Below are 18796 nucleotides of genomic sequence, written 5' to 3' on the forward strand. Positions count from 1 at the left end.
CCCTCCCCAACAGCTGCACACTAATTCATCACCAAACAGAATAACAATACTTGCGGCTATTTCTGAAAAAAACTCAGAAGCCACAGCACTCTGCGTTCCTTTAGAAACCTTCTGTCCCTGCTGTGAATGTGCTCTCAGGTGGAGGGGATGAGGAGCAGGAGCTGGTGCAGGTGGTCCCGAGGCTGCTCACAGCTGCTGGGGCTGCTGCTGCCCAGCTGAGCACAAGGGCTGACGGGCAGCATGCAGAACAGGAGCCTTTGCAGTCTGCCACGCAAACCTGGGCAAAAAGCACTGTAGTTAATTTCCTTAGGTTTGAAATGTGTGGGGCTGCTGAGGGGAGAGAAACTCTGATGGGGAATATTGTGTGGCCGGTGCTACCCCTCCTGTGCTCACTGAAGCTTGGAACGCTTCCAGGGAGGCTACAAAGAATGCAGGAGCAAAGAAAATAATAAAGAATTCAGAAAATGAGCACAACAGCCTCTAGAGACCTAAAAAAAACCAAACTAAACAAAACACCAAGCCAAAGTACATGCCTTCACTATGGTAATTTCCCTTTTCTAGTAAGTGTAAGGGCACTGTATAACATCATGCAAAAGAAGGAAGGATTTTCATGCTGGCCAGAGAAAAAAATGTGAGTGAGGAGAGATCCTGTCACACCACATGCGACAGTGGATGCAGAAATGGTGTTAAAAATAGCTCCTCATTGTGCTCCTTGGCTGCTCTCTGTACTGTTCCACCCCAGCTCAGCAGTCTGAAAGCTTGTGCTTTATTGCTGTTCTTTTAGAGATGAGATTGACAATCCCATGGAGTGTCTTAATATAGGTGACAGCCACATTCACCAGACCTTTGGTTGAGATGGAAATGAACCACAAAAACGGCTTCAAAACTCACAGAGCCCAGGCTGATATACCGAAGACTAAAACTTTGTATAAACTTCCCATGTGGCTTCTGGCTTGCAGGAATCACTGCTTACTGTGATCCTGCTGTGTGTCCATCCTGATCTGAAAGGATCTCCCATTCCCATGACCTTTGGTTATTGATTCCTTTGCTGAGGTAGCTAACAAAATAATATTCACTGCTGCCTCTTGCAGCAGTGTCACTGCCAAGGGCTTCCTCTGTGGGGTTCACCTTTGTGTAAGTCCATGGTGAGGTCACTTTCTTCTGCAGCAGATGACAGGAAAGCAAAAGGTTATTTGATCTCTGGTTTCCACAAGTTTTGTAAAAGTTCCCAGATACTGCAGTAGTAAAAACAGTCTAAAACACAAACCAACTACAGACATGTACCTTCAGGACATGGGATGATCATTTCAGATAGGTCACATCCAGTCCTCTGGTGATCTCTTTGCTCAGCAGATACCTGGGTTAGACTGAGGTCCACAGCACAGGACACTGCCTGGGGTGTCAGGATATTCACTTTAAAAGCACCTAAGTTTAATTTACAGTGAGCCTGGAAATGTGAATCTGTCTGCACTGATACACAGCAGAAAGAAATCTGAAAATACAACCTGAATAATTTACAACCAAAGCAATAATAACCCACTGCTCCACTAATAACACTTGAGATACAAACCAATAGCAACAAAACTGCTAGCCAGAAGAAGAGAGTAATTTAAAACCACCTTGTTGATCTTATGAGCACATATTCGACACAGAGAAAAGCACACCAAAGCAACTGTAATGTATAAAATAGTTTATTACTATAATAAATAAAATTAAACTTCTTTTTTTACAAATATTATTTGTGCTTGTTTAAAAATGTTGACTAGGGATATTATTAATGGAGGTGGCTGCATTTGAATCTGAAACATTCCCAGACAGTGCGTATACATACATACACACACTGTCTATCTACTGGCAGCTGCTTTGCTGACCACAAAAATAGTATCTACTCATTCTCTGTTTCTAGTCATGCTTCATTGAACAAAGTGACAAATGCAAAGGAAAAGAACTGAGAGTATTTGGTGGATTTCTGAATTGATAAAAACAAGTGAAGTACATTGAAAAAGCGCCAAAGCAACTGCATTAACTGTATATCAATCAAGTGTCCATGCAGTGGTGGCTAAATATTGAAACGCAGACAGGTCTCCAACAGATGTACAAATATTGATTGTATGTAGGTACAATAATATAACACATTCATTGGAAAACTTGGTATTTCTTTATATAGCAGTTCATCCTGGTACAAGATTATTGATCTTTCATCTACAGCTAAAATGATTCTTTTTTTATGTTAGTGGTCACAGATTTAGCGGGAAGAAGAAAAAAACCCATGAGCCTTTCAGAACAGTTAGTGAAAACCCCGAACTGTTTTGTTAATATTAGGCATTTGGATCCAGTTACAGAAATGTCCTGGGATTATACATCAAATATGTTTACACAACACTCAACAATCAGCTTGAAACAAATTACAGTTGCAGGTAAATTCACATTAACTTTGTTGATCTGTTAAAAACAGTCTCTGAAACAAACACTTTTGCAATGTGATGGGTTGGCTCCCTGATATACAAAAGTGTTTAGACAATAGCTATCTCTCTTTGTTTTATGAGGGGAGAGGGCAATTGGAGTAATTAATTATCCTAATAAGAAGGCAATAAGTGGAGAAAGAAATGTGATTACCAGCAAGTGATTTCCATTAGATTTAGAAAGCTAATCAAAGTGCTTCATCTTTAGGCAACACTGTAAATACTACAGAACATTAAGAAGGAAGAAGAATGGAATCACAGTTTGAATTATATCACTTATGAAAGGGTCTTAAGGCTAAATGCTGGATATATCTTATTGCAAAAAAAGCTTTATTTTTATTTAATTGAATTAATGCTTCCCACAACAACATGGTCAAAATGATGTCAGATTGGAGGATACAGTATCCCACTGTGCCTCACCTCAAATTTCTGGAGCTTCCCCTGCATGGGACTCTCTCTAAAAGGTTTGTCTTGATGTATCACAAGTGCAGCTAAAACACAGACTTTGTTATTGCCAATATGCCCACAGGAGACTATGTGGAAATGAAAAATTCAGTAGAAGATGTTTTTTACCACCCAACAATGGGACAAGAAAGCAGAGGTGCAGCAACCATGTGTTATGCTGCCCATGAGAAGAAGGATAGGCTCAGCACCTTTGAGACAGCCCCTGGTACCAGAAAAAAATAAATCCATCTATTCCACCATCTCTCTTGCAGGAAAAGCCATGAGAAATGCTACCAGGGCAGCTTGGTTTCAGAGATACTGTGAGTAACAAACACCAGCTTATGAACCTCATCCCCACCAACTAGGATACAGCATTTTTCCAGTTTCACATGGATTTCTCTTTTCTGACTGTCATGACCCTCACCAGATCTTCTCTCAGTCACACTATTTACCAGACTCACAGTATGAAGTTGAGGCCAGCTAGAAAAATCAAAAATGATGGCCTTAAAAGTTCAACAGTTAACAAACAAGACACTAACAGGACACTCAGTGGATGTCTACTGGGAAGATTTAAGCTCCCTTCTTGGACTGGAATCAATGAGGAATGTGCTTTCACTTAACAGAAATGCAATCCATAGACTTATCTATACATAGATATTATATATATATGTGTGTATGTACACGCATCTGCACAAGCGTAATCATACACATTGTTGTTTATATAGTAAAGACAAATTATGTAGTATTTTTTTTCACAGATTGGTTAAGAGTGATTGAAAATATATCACCAGATAGTCACAGTAAGTATCTTGTTCAGTTCATTAAAGGGAAGTACTGTAGAAACAGAACATCGCCTTCGAAGCCGTTAAACGGGGTGTTCTCTGGGATTCAGGGCAGAACTGTGGAAGAGATTTAAAGGAAGAATGGTGTTTTCAAAAGTATACTTGTAATACCAGACAGAAGTAAATGTATCTGAACAAGGTAGGGGTGAGGGCTGAGGATTTGCTTTTTTAATCCTTTTTCATGTGCTGCATATTTGTATTCTTTGTAAGCATTTAAGCATGAACTTTCAGAAGTTCCCATTTGACCAAATCATAACACAGGCTCCTTCTCTGAACTACCTTCCTTTGGCTGAAATTTAATTAGACCATATCATCAAAATGGAACACATAGTCTCGTTTAGAATTGTGAAGGTCATTTAGCAGGTTGTTAAATGGCAGAAGCACTATGCCAGAACACAGTTAAAACTGAGGCCTTGTTTTTTGTTTGGGTTTTTTCTTTATACTATCTACAAGCATTTACTTGTGAAGGGGCAGAGTCTTATTTTGAGATCCTTCAGTTCTAAGCTGGAAAATTTTTTAAGTGAAAAGGCTTAACCAACATATAGAGAGGAACAAGAAAAAAGGAAAAGCTGACAAATAAAATCAAAGAACTAATAACAATTATGATGGGTGCACATGCCATCCAGCCATAGGCATCTGTCTGAGTGTAAGGCTTAGTGGAAAAAGATGGATTTTGTAACACAGGTGCTTTTAGCCACCTTTAAAGGGAAAGTGCTGAATCAGCAGAGCCTGAGCACCATAGCAGAGGTTTAGGTTAGTCGGGGGTTGAAAGTGGGCATGGATTTGTTCATTTTATAAGCTCCCAGTAGTCCAGGAAATCCAAACACCAAGGCTCATTCTAGATAGTATTTTTTTTTCAAATTCTCTTACAATAAATACAGGTTGCTGAGGGATGATGCACTCTCCTACAATCAGTTTTAGTGCCTGACAGTTCATAAAAATGGGTCTAATCTCAGTTACAGGTCTGACTGACAATGACTGCTGTCAGGCTCACCTGGAGCAGACACCCTGAAGGTGTCACTGTAACGAGCAAGCTGAGTTTCTCTGCTATTTCATGACCGTAACAAAATTAAATTTGGCCATCATCTTCAAAGACATTAAGTTTTAAGTGAAATTCAGGAGTGTGCTACAATCTTTGAAGGCTTTTAAAATAATAAATGTCTTTATAGGCCATTGAAAGAGCCTGAAAAAAGCCTTAGAAAAGGACTGGGTGCACCCACCCACTGTTATATGGGATGGGGAGGAGTTTGGTATCATTCTGAGTATCAGGCTACACAAGGAGCAGCCCCAGAAAATGGGGATTTGTCTGCCTTTATTCACGGGCCTGGGTAATTATTACAATTAGGGGGCTTCTGGGGCTGGTCCTGCTGGCATTCCAGGCTGGGCAATCAGCAACAGCAGACTCACCTTTAACATATCCCTGAGGGCACACAAAAATATCACTGAGAAACATCAATTCAGTATCAGCAACAAAGGGGCAGGAAACCTGCAACTGCATGTTTAATTTTAGGTCTGCACTGCAATTCTGGAGATACTAGGCACATACTTGGGAGGTTGTAAACATTTCCTCCCTTGTCCACCTGGAATAAGCTCATGTCCATGTTTATCCAACTGCAGGTAAATGGGTGACACTTTCACAAAGGACTTGCTAAGACTTTCAGCCTTTCAAAAATTTTATGAAGAAAAGTGTCACGGATATCATGCTGGTGAGGAATTTGCCTGGATCAGGAAACTGCATCCAAGGCAGTCTCTAAAAACTTGCTGAAACTTTCAGAAATCAATGACAAATCCTTGTGTATCAGTACACCTGGGGTTTACTTAGGTGGTAGTTACTGTCTAAGAAGACTAGAAGGAAAAAAAAAAATCATGACAAAGTTTCTCACAGAAACTGTGGATGGATGGGTTTCTGTGGCAGCTATGCCATTGCTGTTGCAGGTAACGGCTGCCACTTACAGCAATTAAAGCACCAAAAACAAACAGCTCAGAGAGCGCCTTCCTCAGCACTACAGGTCTGCAGTGAGCAGCTGTAAAAGACACCAGGTGCCACTGGAAAAACCTAAACATGGAACCAGAAATAAGGAAGTAGCTTTTTGGTTTCAGAGCAACTCACCTCCCTGCTTGCCTTTTCCTGGGGGAGGAAAGAAGGTAACCTACAGATTTGAACCTGAGACTTGTTTCTCAGGAGTATTTCAGTCCTTGGGTGTGAATTCACAATCTGTGGGCACCTCCATACCAAACCAAGGAGTAAGACAATGAAAGCCAATCCTAAACCACCTGCCTCTGAAATGGTGGTGCTGAGCTTGGAATAATTGTTACCTTTGAGAGCAAGGGCAGTTACTGCAGCAACAAGTACAAAACAACACTGACAGCAGGACCTGAGCTGGGAGCTTTGCACAGCACAGCCTCACCACTGTGCCAGTCATCAGTGGACATCCCAACTCCCCAGGGATGTCTGACACAGTTCTGCATTGCACTGTGCAAGCATCAGGCCAGCAGAAATCATTAAAATTGATCGTGTTCCTTGCCTCTTCTGTACTTAACATGAACGAAAATCTTCCCCAAGAAAATCCTGTGTTTCTTTGTAAATGACTTAGTACCAAGGAAAAAGAATGAGACTTAACACACAAAGTGTTAAGACCTATTGCCATTAAAAATGAAAACCCCTTAAAATGTGGTATGGTACCATCCTTCTGAGAACTAAGCTACTGTTAAGCAGTGAATATACCAGATCAGTGGAGTGAATATATTGTGAATATACACCTGTATCCCCAGGTGAGAACACAAGTCATGATACCATCTATGCTACCCTATACAAATAATGAAGAACAGTTTTGGTAAAGTGCTTCAATCTTCCTCTGGAAAAAAAAGATTATGAAAATATAAGTTTTGGAAACATCTCCTTCTTTAAGAAGCAGATCTCTCTGTTTCCTTGCTACAATAGCACTTGCATACAGTAAGCACTGTATTTCTACCTCTACTATCCATTTGCTTCCAAGCTAGATTGGATCAGGAACAATACATCTGGATGTAGAGGAAAATGCCACCATTCTAAATTGTTAAAAATTCTGAGAAAGCCTTTGGCTACAGCGAACATTATCAAAACAGAAACTTCTGAATAATAATTTAACAAGAATTAAAAGAGCAGATTCATAGCAGAACAGGACATAAATGCCACAGTATATTTTCATTGGGAGGCACATCTGCAGGACCTGTTAGTGATGTTTCAAATATGTCGCACTGTGGGCTGCTCTCAGGTACACTGCAAACCCAACCCTCCAGCAGCTGGAGCTGAAAGCAAGAGTATCAAATGTTGAAAGACATGCAAACAGAAGATAAGTTTTTTCAAAACATAAAAAGTTTTGAAAAAAGCATATCCTTGATTCAGTGAATGACAGTGTGGAAGATCCCATTTATTAACAGATCTGAAATACTGTGGCTATTTTTGAAGATGTTGCCACATGTAATTTTTTAGCAATATGTCAGTTTGAAATAAAAAGTACCAATTTTTTTTTTCATTTTATTAGCCCTTCCTTGACTACCCAAAAGAAATTTCAGCACACAATGAAATACATGTCTCCTACTGCTCTTTGCATTATTACAGATATATGAAAATATACTGTGACATCCAACATGCTGTAGAGGTGACTAAGACAGTGACAGCAGCAACAAAACAAACAACCCACCAAACACTGAAAATATAAGCACCCTGGCAAGTGCTTATTCATATAGGCATAACCCGAGCTAAGGACATAAGGCATGCTTCAAAAACCTCAGAGATCACCTGGGGCTCACAGGGATAGCTGCTGCCAGAATTCTTATTCCAACATCCCCAGGGAGGGACGGGGGTTGGGGAGAAATGAGGACAAAGGGAGAAAAGAAAGACTTTAGAAACTGTACCCTTGCTGTCAAAAAGGCTTCAAAGTCAGCTGCCATCTTGACATGAGGTTGCAATTCCTGTTACCATACCTTTTTAGACAGAGGGAACATGCTTTGTGAACGGATCCCTCACTTATTTTCAAGAAGGATTAAATGCAAAGTGTTAGGGGGCTATTTCTCTGTTTGTTGGTTTGTTTGTTTTAAAAAAGAAACACCTCAGCTAGCTCCAAACACGTCTTTTTCTGATTCTGGAGACTGGGGCCTTGATATTTCAAACAGCTCCTGTGGCGACTGAGAGCTTCTTCTTGAGGTTAATATCCTAAGTATCTCAGCTAGCTGATTTTCTATATTGGTCATTTTTGTGTTTAAAGCCTTGATGTCCTCTTTCAACTCATGTTTCACTTCTAGCATGGTGGCCTGAAGAGTCTGTTCTGGGATGGGATAAAAGGAATGCTTGACCTCGGTGAGGACAGGGCTGTGGTCCTGCGGGCTTCTCGTCTCCCCGGCGTTATCCAAGCGCAAGTCACTTTTTGTAATGCCACTGTCACAAGAGTCTGTCTTCTTCAGGGTAGCTTCTCCCGAAGCTTTAGTTCTCTCAGGTAAAGTCTCCATGGACTCTGCTTTAGAGACCTTGTTCCAGTCTTCACCTTTCCCACAGGCTTCCTTGAACTTGGCCCAGCCTTTCCGCCGGGGGTAGTCCCCTGACGCCTTACACGCCGCGTGCTCCGACGGCGGAGCCTGCAGCTTGGCCTGGTCTGAGGTCCCGGAGGTGGAGGCAGGCTGGAAGGACACGGGGGTGGCCGGGCTCTCCCGAACAGTCACAATGCTGGCCTTGACCACGGCGCGAGCAGAGGATTGCTCCGCAACAGCATTGCCCTTTTCCACGTCCAGGTCGTCTGGATCTCGGCCCCTCTCCGCTGCAAGCCGCGCTTCCTTCTGCTGCCTGAACCTCTGGAACAACCGCCGGACCGGGTGGTCCGGGGGTAAAATCAGAGGTGCTTCGTTCTTCCTCTTCATCCTCTCTTCTTCTTCCCGCTTGACGTCGCTGATTTTCCGGAACACAATCTAGGGGGGAAAGAGATTTCACTCCGTGATTAACTGCACTTTTGTCAAGGGAGAAAAGTTGGAGAAAGAATTATTTGAAAGAATCTATTTTAACTGAGAAGTGCACAACCTCTGCACATTTATAGCAACATTTTCAAATGTCTTATGTTGTGTGGAACATAGTTTATTTCATTATTTAAGAGCAGACACCATCTGTCTTGTAACACCAGAAAGAAAAAAAAAAAAGAAAAAGAAAAATACTTCTCCAGGTCTGACAGGTCAGCAAGGCAGAGCCATTGTAAATATAATGATCCCAGGAAGATACTTGTTCTATCTTGTGTTAAAAAGTGACTTCTTGTATTTGTTTTCCTGACTCTATGGTTTAGCACCAAGCTTCCAATATTACAGAGCCATTCCCATAAGTCTCATCTCAGAGCTCACTATCTGCAAATGATCTGATACTATTTTAGTGCAGCGTGGCCACTCGTGATGCCAGTACAGCAGAGACTACTCTGGACTCTGCGACAGTAGTTTGCAATGTGCTCCTTGCCCTCTCTTCCTCCCACATATTCCTCTAGAAGCAATGTGCAGTTTAAGGATGCGAAGCTTGAGTCAGTCCCAAAGCCAGGGGCACAATGGGAGATGGGCTTGGCAAGACATGGGGAAGCTGCTCATGGCTTCATTACCTCAGAAGCTTGTAGAGCTTCATGGCTTGATTTATCTCTCTAAGAGAACACTTTTGCACAAAGAAGCATTAATTTTCCATCTACCCTCCTAATTATATCTTACTGAGCCTCTAGGCTAAGTGATCTCTATAGGAGCAGCCCAAGGATCCCACAGTACTGATAAAAGCCTCACAGTGTCCCAACCTGTAGCCAAGCCAGGTTTCTTTCTTGTATGTGAGGGAAACACATTCTCCTCAAAAACTCTGTGCATTTTACATTAGTATTAGTATTTTTCAAGCAAACCCAAAAACTCCACTCTGGCACTAACAAAGAACCAGTAAGTAGTCTTGTTTGAAAATGAGAGGTCCCCAAAGCTGAAGTTTGCAATACAGAGGGTAAAAGATGCAGCCCCCAGCTTCTACTGAACATTGATACTTAATCCCTTTAGCTGCTTTTGGGAAAATCTACTGAAAGACCTTACACTTCAGTGCAGAAATAACTTTGAGATTCAAATCATTATTAGGAAATGTGTAAATAAACCCATCCCTCTGTTGTAGACAAATTCAAATTAAACTAAAGTAATAAGCACTTCTTCACTGGCACACACAAAATGAATGTTTCTCCAGACTGCAATGCTTCTTGACAGTTTTGTCATTGTGGAACAGGGAAAAAAACATCTTAACAGTGCATCTTTGGAAGGAAGAAGTCAGACTTGGCAGCATTTCCTAAATACAAAAGAATAAAATTAGCAGGAAGGATATTTTATTTCCAAGCTGTAATTAGGAAACTAAATATGAGATAAGAATAAGAAAACAGGGTACTTGACAGTCTTTTTTTTTTTTTCTTCCCTCCAAGAAACTCACTCTGCAACGAACTCAGTGGAAAGTGGACAAAGCAGTGGAATCCTTGAAAGTGAAAGAAAATAGCACTCACAGGGAAGGGAATTCAATGCAATCCTGCAGGCTAATATGGCTTCCCACACACTGGCAGTTTCCCACTTTACCTGAGGGATGAGTGTCAGCCCAGTGTTAGGGCAACTACCCTGCTCACTCTGCCAAGCAGGGTCTCAGGGGGTCACTCCAGCAACATCCTGAGGCTGCCTCTGGGGACACAAAGCCCCAGCAAACCAAGGCAGCTACCTGACCAAGCCAGGTCAATTTGTCCCTGCAAAATTCTGTGTCCCCAAGCCTTCCCTCTCCTGGACTTTGTATGTTAGGTATGGACATCCACATCTGTGCCACATGTAGCTAACAGGGCTCACTTTGTACATGAGCACATTGTCTTGGTCTGACCTGTGGATCAGGACTTGTCTTAAATGCTCAGAAGGGACTTGTCTTAAATGCTCAGAAGGGATGTATGACTGGCTGGTGCAGTGGCCACACTCACAGGGATCATCAGGGAAGGATTTTCAAACCCAGAGGCCAGGATGCTTTGCAGAGTCAGTGTCTGGGCCAACCCCTGCTCCACACAGCCCAATCAGCACTTGTCTGGAAAGCACTGGAGCACCCCTCACTATTTAATGACTGATTTTTGCAACATAAATGGGTAAGTTATGTGACAGAAGCTGTCTCTGCTACAGAACCATGCAGGAGAGACAGCAATGAGCAAGTCTGAAGCAATCAATGCCGTATTAACAGCCTGACCCAATCCATATTAGCCCTAACCACTGCAGCTCAAGCAGTTAGTAGCATGGTCTCCATGGTGGAGGACACAATAAATCTACCAGCAAATACAGGAAGGTGAGCACTGATGGACAAGCTTGGAAGCACTTACCCACCCAGAGCACCCACTGCTCTCTGTGACACTGCCTAGGTGAGCCCTCCCCATGGATGCCAGAGCTTCCATTGGCCTTCCCACTGTGTGGTGGTCAGCCTGAGAGCCCTGAACACACCTTCACTGCTTTGCCTTCAAGAGAGCCAACTGCAGCAGGAACAGGAATGATGTTGAAGGAGATGTATAAACATGCCCTTGCCTGGGTACTGCTACATGATAACAAGACACCTAATTTCCATTTTCCACAAGGCCTTACACCAGCTCCAAGGGAAGTACACCACTGCATGAATGCAGAAATGCAACCCTTGGGTCTCCCACCCTGCTTGACATCTTCTACAGATACGAATTTATCTGTGACAAGCTGTGCTCATGTGGTACAAGTCGAACATTCACCCATTTGCCAGGGGACATCCCTCCAACTCTTGGGTTGACTCCTTTTAATTGGCTCCCAAGACATTGGAGAAACAGCTGTCAGAGAGCAACTTCTCTTTGGGAAGCTCAGGCAAAGCTGTCACTTGTCTCCTTTTTTGCAAGTTCCCCAATGCCATATTTTCTCTAGACAGCTCCATATTTATGTAGTAAGCAAAAATATTATAGCTATGCAAAACTCAGCAGTAATTGAAAATACTTTAATTAACTCCATTTTGGATTTCTTTTCTGCCTTTTTTAAGATTAAATGCAAGTCCTTATAAATAAAAATACACATAACTTTAAAATGGACTCTTTTATTACAAATACTAAGGAAAACACAGTTTTTAAGTGGTTTATCTTCAGCAGCAGCCAAGTTATTCAGAAAATCTGGTTGGTTTGCCAGCAAATGTGCACCTGCTCCCACAAGCAGTAAGAGCACAAAGGAAAAGAAAATAGATTTCATTTGTTATAAGGAAGAGAAGCCTGGACCTACTCAGAAATTTTCATGTGGAATTTGATAGCACTGATGTCTGTCTGGGAAGGGACAGATCTTTATACCCTCAGATTCTCCTAGCCCACGTGTGATATACACTGCTCAAACACAAGTTATGCAGTTTTCCATAACATTGCATTCTTCAAGACCAAGCACACAGGTCCCATGGAAAAAACCTAGTGAGAGCATTTTAACAATATGTCAAAACCAAAAGATGCACAAAAACCTGAACTGAGATGAAATAACATGAAATTTAAACACCAGGCCTAAAGCTACATATTTTGCATCTCCAATCTCAAATCTCATTTCATAATTCTGCTTTTATTAAAAAGGTGCTGAATCTTGTACCTCCACAGGGATACTGCCCAAGCTGTAAGAAGTTGGAGCATTGCAGAGGTATCAGCCTAGATTTGCCAAAACCTTGAAAAATAGCCCTATTAGGCACGGATTCTTGCAATCATATAAATTTTTTACCAAGGCATGCAGTGATGATGATTTGGTAACAATTTTATTTTTTGGAAAATGCACTCAGAGACAAGTGGAGAAATGCACTGACCTGTTCTGGTGCACTCCTGCTCCCCTGTGTTCCCCACAGACCTATGACAAAATGCTCTCTGTGACCATATTCCTGCCCGTGCATGAGTCCTGTCCAAGAAAGATGGGGTTACACCAAACACTTCTCCCTTTCCTCAGTACTACCTAGTTGTGAAGATGAAGTCTTAAGTGACTTTGGGTAAAAACTGCCTCTTTTGAATTATCATAGAATTTTGAAGTTGTGTTTCTAGAATCAATGTTTTTACAGATTTAGGTCAAAGTATTAAAAAAAATGAGGTAGACATAAGTGAATATTTGGTTGTCAAATGTGGAGTGCCCAGCAACTGTTACAAGGATTTTACTGTGCTCAGCATTGAAACCCATGCATCAGTTAAATAACAGAGCATGGGAATTATTTGTGAATATGACTTTCATAGTGTCTTTATGAAAAGACCAGGAGAACAGATGGCAATGTGACCCCCAGGCATAAGGCAGGCCATAGGGTTGCTCAGAAGGGGCATTCCCTGGGAGAAATCTTATTACCACTAGATTGCATCTTTTAGAAAAACACCCAGCTTGATGGCAGTAAAGAATCCATCATGACATCTTGATGAAACATTGCTTCAATTTTTGATTCAAGACTAAGTTTCACAGAATAACAGAACCATAGAATGGTTTGGGTTGGAAGTGACCTTTAAGATCTTCCAGTTCAAACCTCTCTGCCATATCCAGAGTCACCTTCCACCAGGCCAGGTTGCTCAGAGCTCCATCCAACCTGGCCTTGAAAGCTTCCAGGGATGGGGCATCCACAACTTCTCTGACAACCCTCACAGTTAATTTTTTTTTTTCCTATTATCTAATCTAAGTCAACTCTCAGTTTGAATCCATTCTCCTTGTCCTGTCACTACAGGCTCTTGTAAGAAGTCCCTCTCCAGCATTCTTGTAGGCTCCCTTCAGGTACTGGAAGGCCACAATTAGGTTACCCCAAATCTTTTCTTCTCCAGGCTGAACAACCCCACTTCTCCAAGCCTCTCCCCATGGGAGAGGTGCTCTGCTATGTTGTCCACTGTCTGTAGTTGTTCTTGCCATGAACAGCCCACTGCTGGCTGTTCACAAACCTCACCAGAACGGTGCTGCCTGCCAAGTCATGGCAAGTCATGTTCTTTGTCTCTCCTCACACTGCCAGAAAGGGAATCAACAGAAGGGCAAGGCAGGAATGATGTATTAACAACCAGATTTTGGACTTGCATGCCAACACTGCATGAGACAGACTTAAAGATCAGGGGATGCTTTATTTAGACATATTGTGAATATATTGAAAACCTTTCCCTGACAAATGCTGAAAGAGACCTGCCTGCATCTGCAATGAAAGGATCTTTTCGTCTTGTGCAAAAGCATCCAAGTTTTTTTGTTTTCAACTCTGGTTGGAGTAAGGTCAGTAAGGACTGACCCAAGACCCACAGGAATAGATAGAAGTATGGATTTCATCATATTTTGAATTAGACTGTCATCATGGAGTTACAATTATGAGGCCTCCAGCCACAAAGCTTCTGCTATTATTAGCTCTGCAAGCTTCCCTTCTTTCCACCTCTATAGCCTGCACAAATACTGCAAGATTTGGCAAGTCTTCCTCAGCATAACAGCAAGTAGCATGGCATTTTTCTCTGGTGCTTAATAATTCTCTTTTACAGATACAGAAACAGATTCCCAGAGTCTGGAAGTGCCAAATATCATAAACAATTAAAAGCTTAAAATTACTTCATACAGTGCTCACAGAAAATGAACTTAAGCATGAGGAAAACAATCATGAAAAGGCATTCATTATTACACAGTCAATCTAGGATCTGCCAAGAACTGATGAAAATATCTTCAGGCTGATATTAGTCTGATGAAAATTGGATCCAATCTTTCTTCCTCTTTTATTTATGTGTTGTTTTTTTTTTAAGAAGCAAAAAGGGAGGAAAAATGGAAAGAGACAGAGGCTCAACTATAAAAATGCTTTTGATGCTGATGTTAAAGAAACCAAAACTGCATCAATGTAGAGTGTGATGATGATGAATCCCTATAGCAGGGTATTAGTGGGTGTCAGGGCAAAAGGAGTGTCTTATGCAATTTTATGGGATGGCTTGTCACAAAGGAGGGAATCACTAGTCCTACCTTCTCATTAAATATGGGATCAGGAGAATGGGCAGTAATGTTGTCATTAAGTTCTCTCTAGTTTTACTGTCTATAACAGCAGAATTTTGTTTCTGCTTTTGAAGAAGAACGAGTTTCTCTCCAGTTAAGGCCACATGGGCACTCCCAAATATTTCTAGTTTTGATTAATTATCTGGAAATTCAAAGCGAACTAAGATTCGGAAGGTCCCGGCAGTGGGGCTCAAAAGGAGTGCTGGTACCAGGAGTGCTGGTGTCAGCAAACCTCAGGGATCCCTGGGAGACACAAAGCCCAAGAGCCAGCATGGATGGGGCACAGCCCTTTGTGCTGTGGGGTGTCATCACTCTGCCCTTCAGACACAGCAGTACCCACTTACTTTCCAAAACCAGAGTTCTGTGCACTTCATCAACAGACAAGTGCTTGGAAGAGACACACTTGATGAGCACTTCATGAGCATCCAGGCTACCCCGATGAAGAGAGGAAACAAGGGTTGCAGTCTCTGCAGAACAACATCTGGGCTAAATGTTACTGTCATGAGCACTATTGGCTTCAACAGTGCTGAAGTTCTTCTCTGTGACAGCCTGCTTTGTAGCCTGATTACAAATTCTAGAAATACCAACTCAAATATTAGTGTTTAATCGTGTCACTATTACTTATTTAGAAATTCTGCTCAACTCAAGGCTCTACTCCTCTATGTCAAACGCCTCATTCTAATTTGTCTTTACAGGCTGTGCTAGTGTTGAGTGAAAAGGGAAAAGGTTTTACAAAAATACTACTGAAAAGAAGACAGAATTATGCCTAAATCTGTTAATGGAAATAATAAAAAACCCCTGCCTGATCTGCAACAGACTCCGTGGCAGGTTTTGAAGCCTTAAGGGATGTCTCTTCCCCCAAACAGACCCTAAAACACTGTCGACTGTAAACTAAGACAACTGCACAACCAAAAACTGAAAACCACACTGGTTTGGATAGTCACAATTACAGCACATTATAGCTCATTTAGCAACCTCCCTCACAAAGATAGAAAGAATGCAAGAGAAACAGGGAAAAAGAAACCATTGAAATATATATATCGCTAAATATCTACCAGAACTTCATTAGTCTGAAAAGTAGCTGTCACAAGCAAATAACTAATGTGCAAACAAGAGCTTTAGGGAAATTATACCAGATCTGAGTGGTGGAATGTTATACCCCCTGAGAACTACTATGTCCATCAAAATGTGAAATGCTCTGTAGGACTTTCTTATTTCTAGTAAATGAGGAAAAAAGGAATGTTTATGGGTTTTGACAGCCAAGTGTCAGCAGTTTCCAGCAGCAACTCCTATAAAATACTACTTTCATGTTTGGTTGTGGGGGCAGGGGGAGAGTTTGTACTGTTTAGGGGTTTTTAGTTTTCTTTCGTAGCACATGGGGTGCTCTTCTAGCTGTGGGGAGATATCAGACACACTAACAGTTCATGTAGTGTCATCTTTTATTCCAGATCAACAGGCTACCTGCGTTCTTGGGCAGACAACACTGCCTCAAAAGCTGCTTTAAGGAGAGCCCAAGGCACAGCAGGAACTTACCTCTCTGTCACCTAAATTACAATTATACAAAATGTCATATAATCCATACAACGTGCCTTCTCAGGACTCAGAGTCTGTTTCTCTAAGCTCCCTGTGGCTTGCTACCATTTACTAAGTGTTTCCTGGAAGAAACAGGCAATTTTGTGAGAGTCAAAGATTTGGGATGTTTTTTCCCCACCTCTAACTCTGAGACAATTTCACTTGAGATGTGAAATGGATTCAGAGGTTGTAGAGCTGAGAAAAGCAATGATGTGTTGAGGGAATATTTAAATTGTATAGTTTGCTTTCTGTGATTACATTTTTGGATAGCAGCTCACCATTAAGATAATTTCCTCTTAGCTAGTGTCTGCATTCACTTGTTTTTGCTTCTGCTTTCACTCATCTGCTTTCTGTCATTAGGCTTACAGTGACTGACAGGTATTTCACTTTTCAAGAGAGGAATCAAATGTATTTTCAAATGTATTCAAATTAATCAGAGCTTACCAAGAGCTTACGAGTCATTCAGATACTTTTGAATGCCCACTCACAAACCCATCCATGCAAATACAATGCTCCATGTTCCCAATGCATAAGGGTTGTGGAGCTCTTGAAATTATAAACTGAGAATTACACTCAGATGAAAGTTGTCTGCATAAATTACCTAAGAGAACATGAACTCTCTTTTATGTGTCTCTCTCTGAGTTAACAGGCCTAAAGTTCAGCTTTAATACTGAAGAAAATAAAATAACCTTCAGCCCTGCAGTGAAAGAGAATAAATCTACCCAAGTAGGTGGCCCAGTATGGCTGCACAGTCATGCACAGTCAAGCACCCAGTGCCACCCAAATGGTCTGTTCTTTCCCTGTTCAAGAGCTTGGATAACATTCTGTGAGAAGGAAACAATCTACTTATAACTGAATGAGGTCAGCAACAGAAAAAGTGCATTGCTTACCATTTTCCAAAGCAGCTGTCAAACCCTTTCAGCCCTAACTAACAGCCAGGAGCTTAAAACCTTGAAGGGAAGACAAGAATTGACTGTAGTGAGGTGTTTCAGACCTTTTCATTACAAGAGCTCCTCTAAGCTCCCAGTACCTAGAAAAAAATCTCTGCCAGTTTCCCATGGTCCAGTTGCAGCTGGTGATGGTGACTTCCTTATCAGTTGTCAAAACTGATGGTGTCTCCCATCTGCTAAATCCACAGGTGAGCTAATTAATGTAGCCAAGGACTGACTGATCCCTCCAGGTAACTTCACAGAGAATCCTTTAGAGCTGAATTTCTTGATTTTGTCTCAGGTATTTTAGTTCTGTGAAAGCAGACACATCCCATGCTGAATGTAGATTCCAATACTGGCAGAGGTAGGTGATTTCTATCTTATATTTCATTCACACATTTCCAAGAGCTTTACAGCAATTTCTCCTTCCAATATGACCAATGCCATTGTTTTTATTACTTACGTGGCACCACTGTTTAGGGTTCTACTGGGCTTTCAATTTATACACACAGAGAGCAAAATCCCATTATTCAGTGAGGTAAAATGACCTGTTTCATGGGAAGACATCACGGGCCCAGCACACATTGCAGTGTCTCATGTCAGCCACACAAGTTTACTTGTGCAAGACATCCCTTTCCGATAGAATTGGTGAGAGTTCACCCTTACAATTTTCAGATAAGAGGTCTTCAATACAATTTGTCAAGTGATTTCAGACATGCTGAACTGAAACAATCATTAATTTCTCCTGAAGAAAACACCTGCTCTAGAAGAGGAAAACCAGGATAATTCAGCAGGAGAGCATTGTTTCTTCACAAGCAGACTGAAACCCTCACTTTTAAAATATTTACCATTGTCTGTGTTTACAGAATGACGAAGTTAGATTTGAATGTTGCAAACCTCTAGACCTTTTACCAGGAGCAGTAAGAACCACAAACTCCAGACTTCCTGAGACCATTAAATACAAGTCTAAAAGGCTTTGACCCAGCTTTTGTTTGTATCACACCTCTCCCTCTTGTACAGATAAGGGCAGATACACAGTGGTTCATTCATCCCCAAATGCCTTTCAATCATTATTCAGGCTTCATTTACAACCAGTTTTGCTAAGAGATTTTGTTTAGAAAAAGTGTGTGCTTTCATCTGACTCTTGGACACCACGGTCATGATCTTGTCTACCCCCTTTTTCCATGAGTTCTCATAGACAGCAGAAAGCAAATTCCCTTTTCCCCTCTGCCAAAAGGATCTGAATGCCCCTTTAAGGAGCACAGTGCTTGTCACCACATTATGGGGACAAAACCCCAGTTCAAACTCCAATGTGCGCAGAGATGGGGACAAAAACTCAGTTCCAACTCCGATGTGCAGAGATGCCATGAGGGAAGCTCTCCTTCCCCTTCCCTCCCTTGCCAGAACTTTGCCCTGTGACAAGGTGACTGTGATGAGATGCCCGCCCACTGCAAACCAGACACAGGCCAGGATGGCTGAGGTTGCCTCAGGGAAAGTTGTTCCAAGTCTCCCCTGTGTTTCATTTTGGAAACACACACTACAGGACATCCTGCCTCCCCACACA

The 18796-nt window shown here is 41.7% G+C and overlaps 1 protein-coding gene across 1 annotated transcript in view; it reads right to left on the reverse strand.

The window, feature by feature from the left end:
* Positions 1-7840: 7840 nt before the first annotated feature.
* KCNH1 (potassium voltage-gated channel subfamily H member 1) overlaps positions 7841-18796 on the reverse strand; it is a 167119-nt gene continuing 156163 nt past the window's right edge. The window contains exon 11 of the mRNA XM_062490404.1: positions 7841-8689. Within this exon, the coding sequence (XP_062346388.1) occupies positions 7841-8689 (849 nt within the window). The remainder of the gene's footprint in view (positions 8690-18796) is intronic.

This window comes from Cinclus cinclus, chromosome 3, assembly GCF_963662255.1.
Source record: "Cinclus cinclus chromosome 3, bCinCin1.1, whole genome shotgun sequence".
Taxonomy (NCBI): Eukaryota; Metazoa; Chordata; class Aves; order Passeriformes; family Cinclidae; genus Cinclus; species Cinclus cinclus.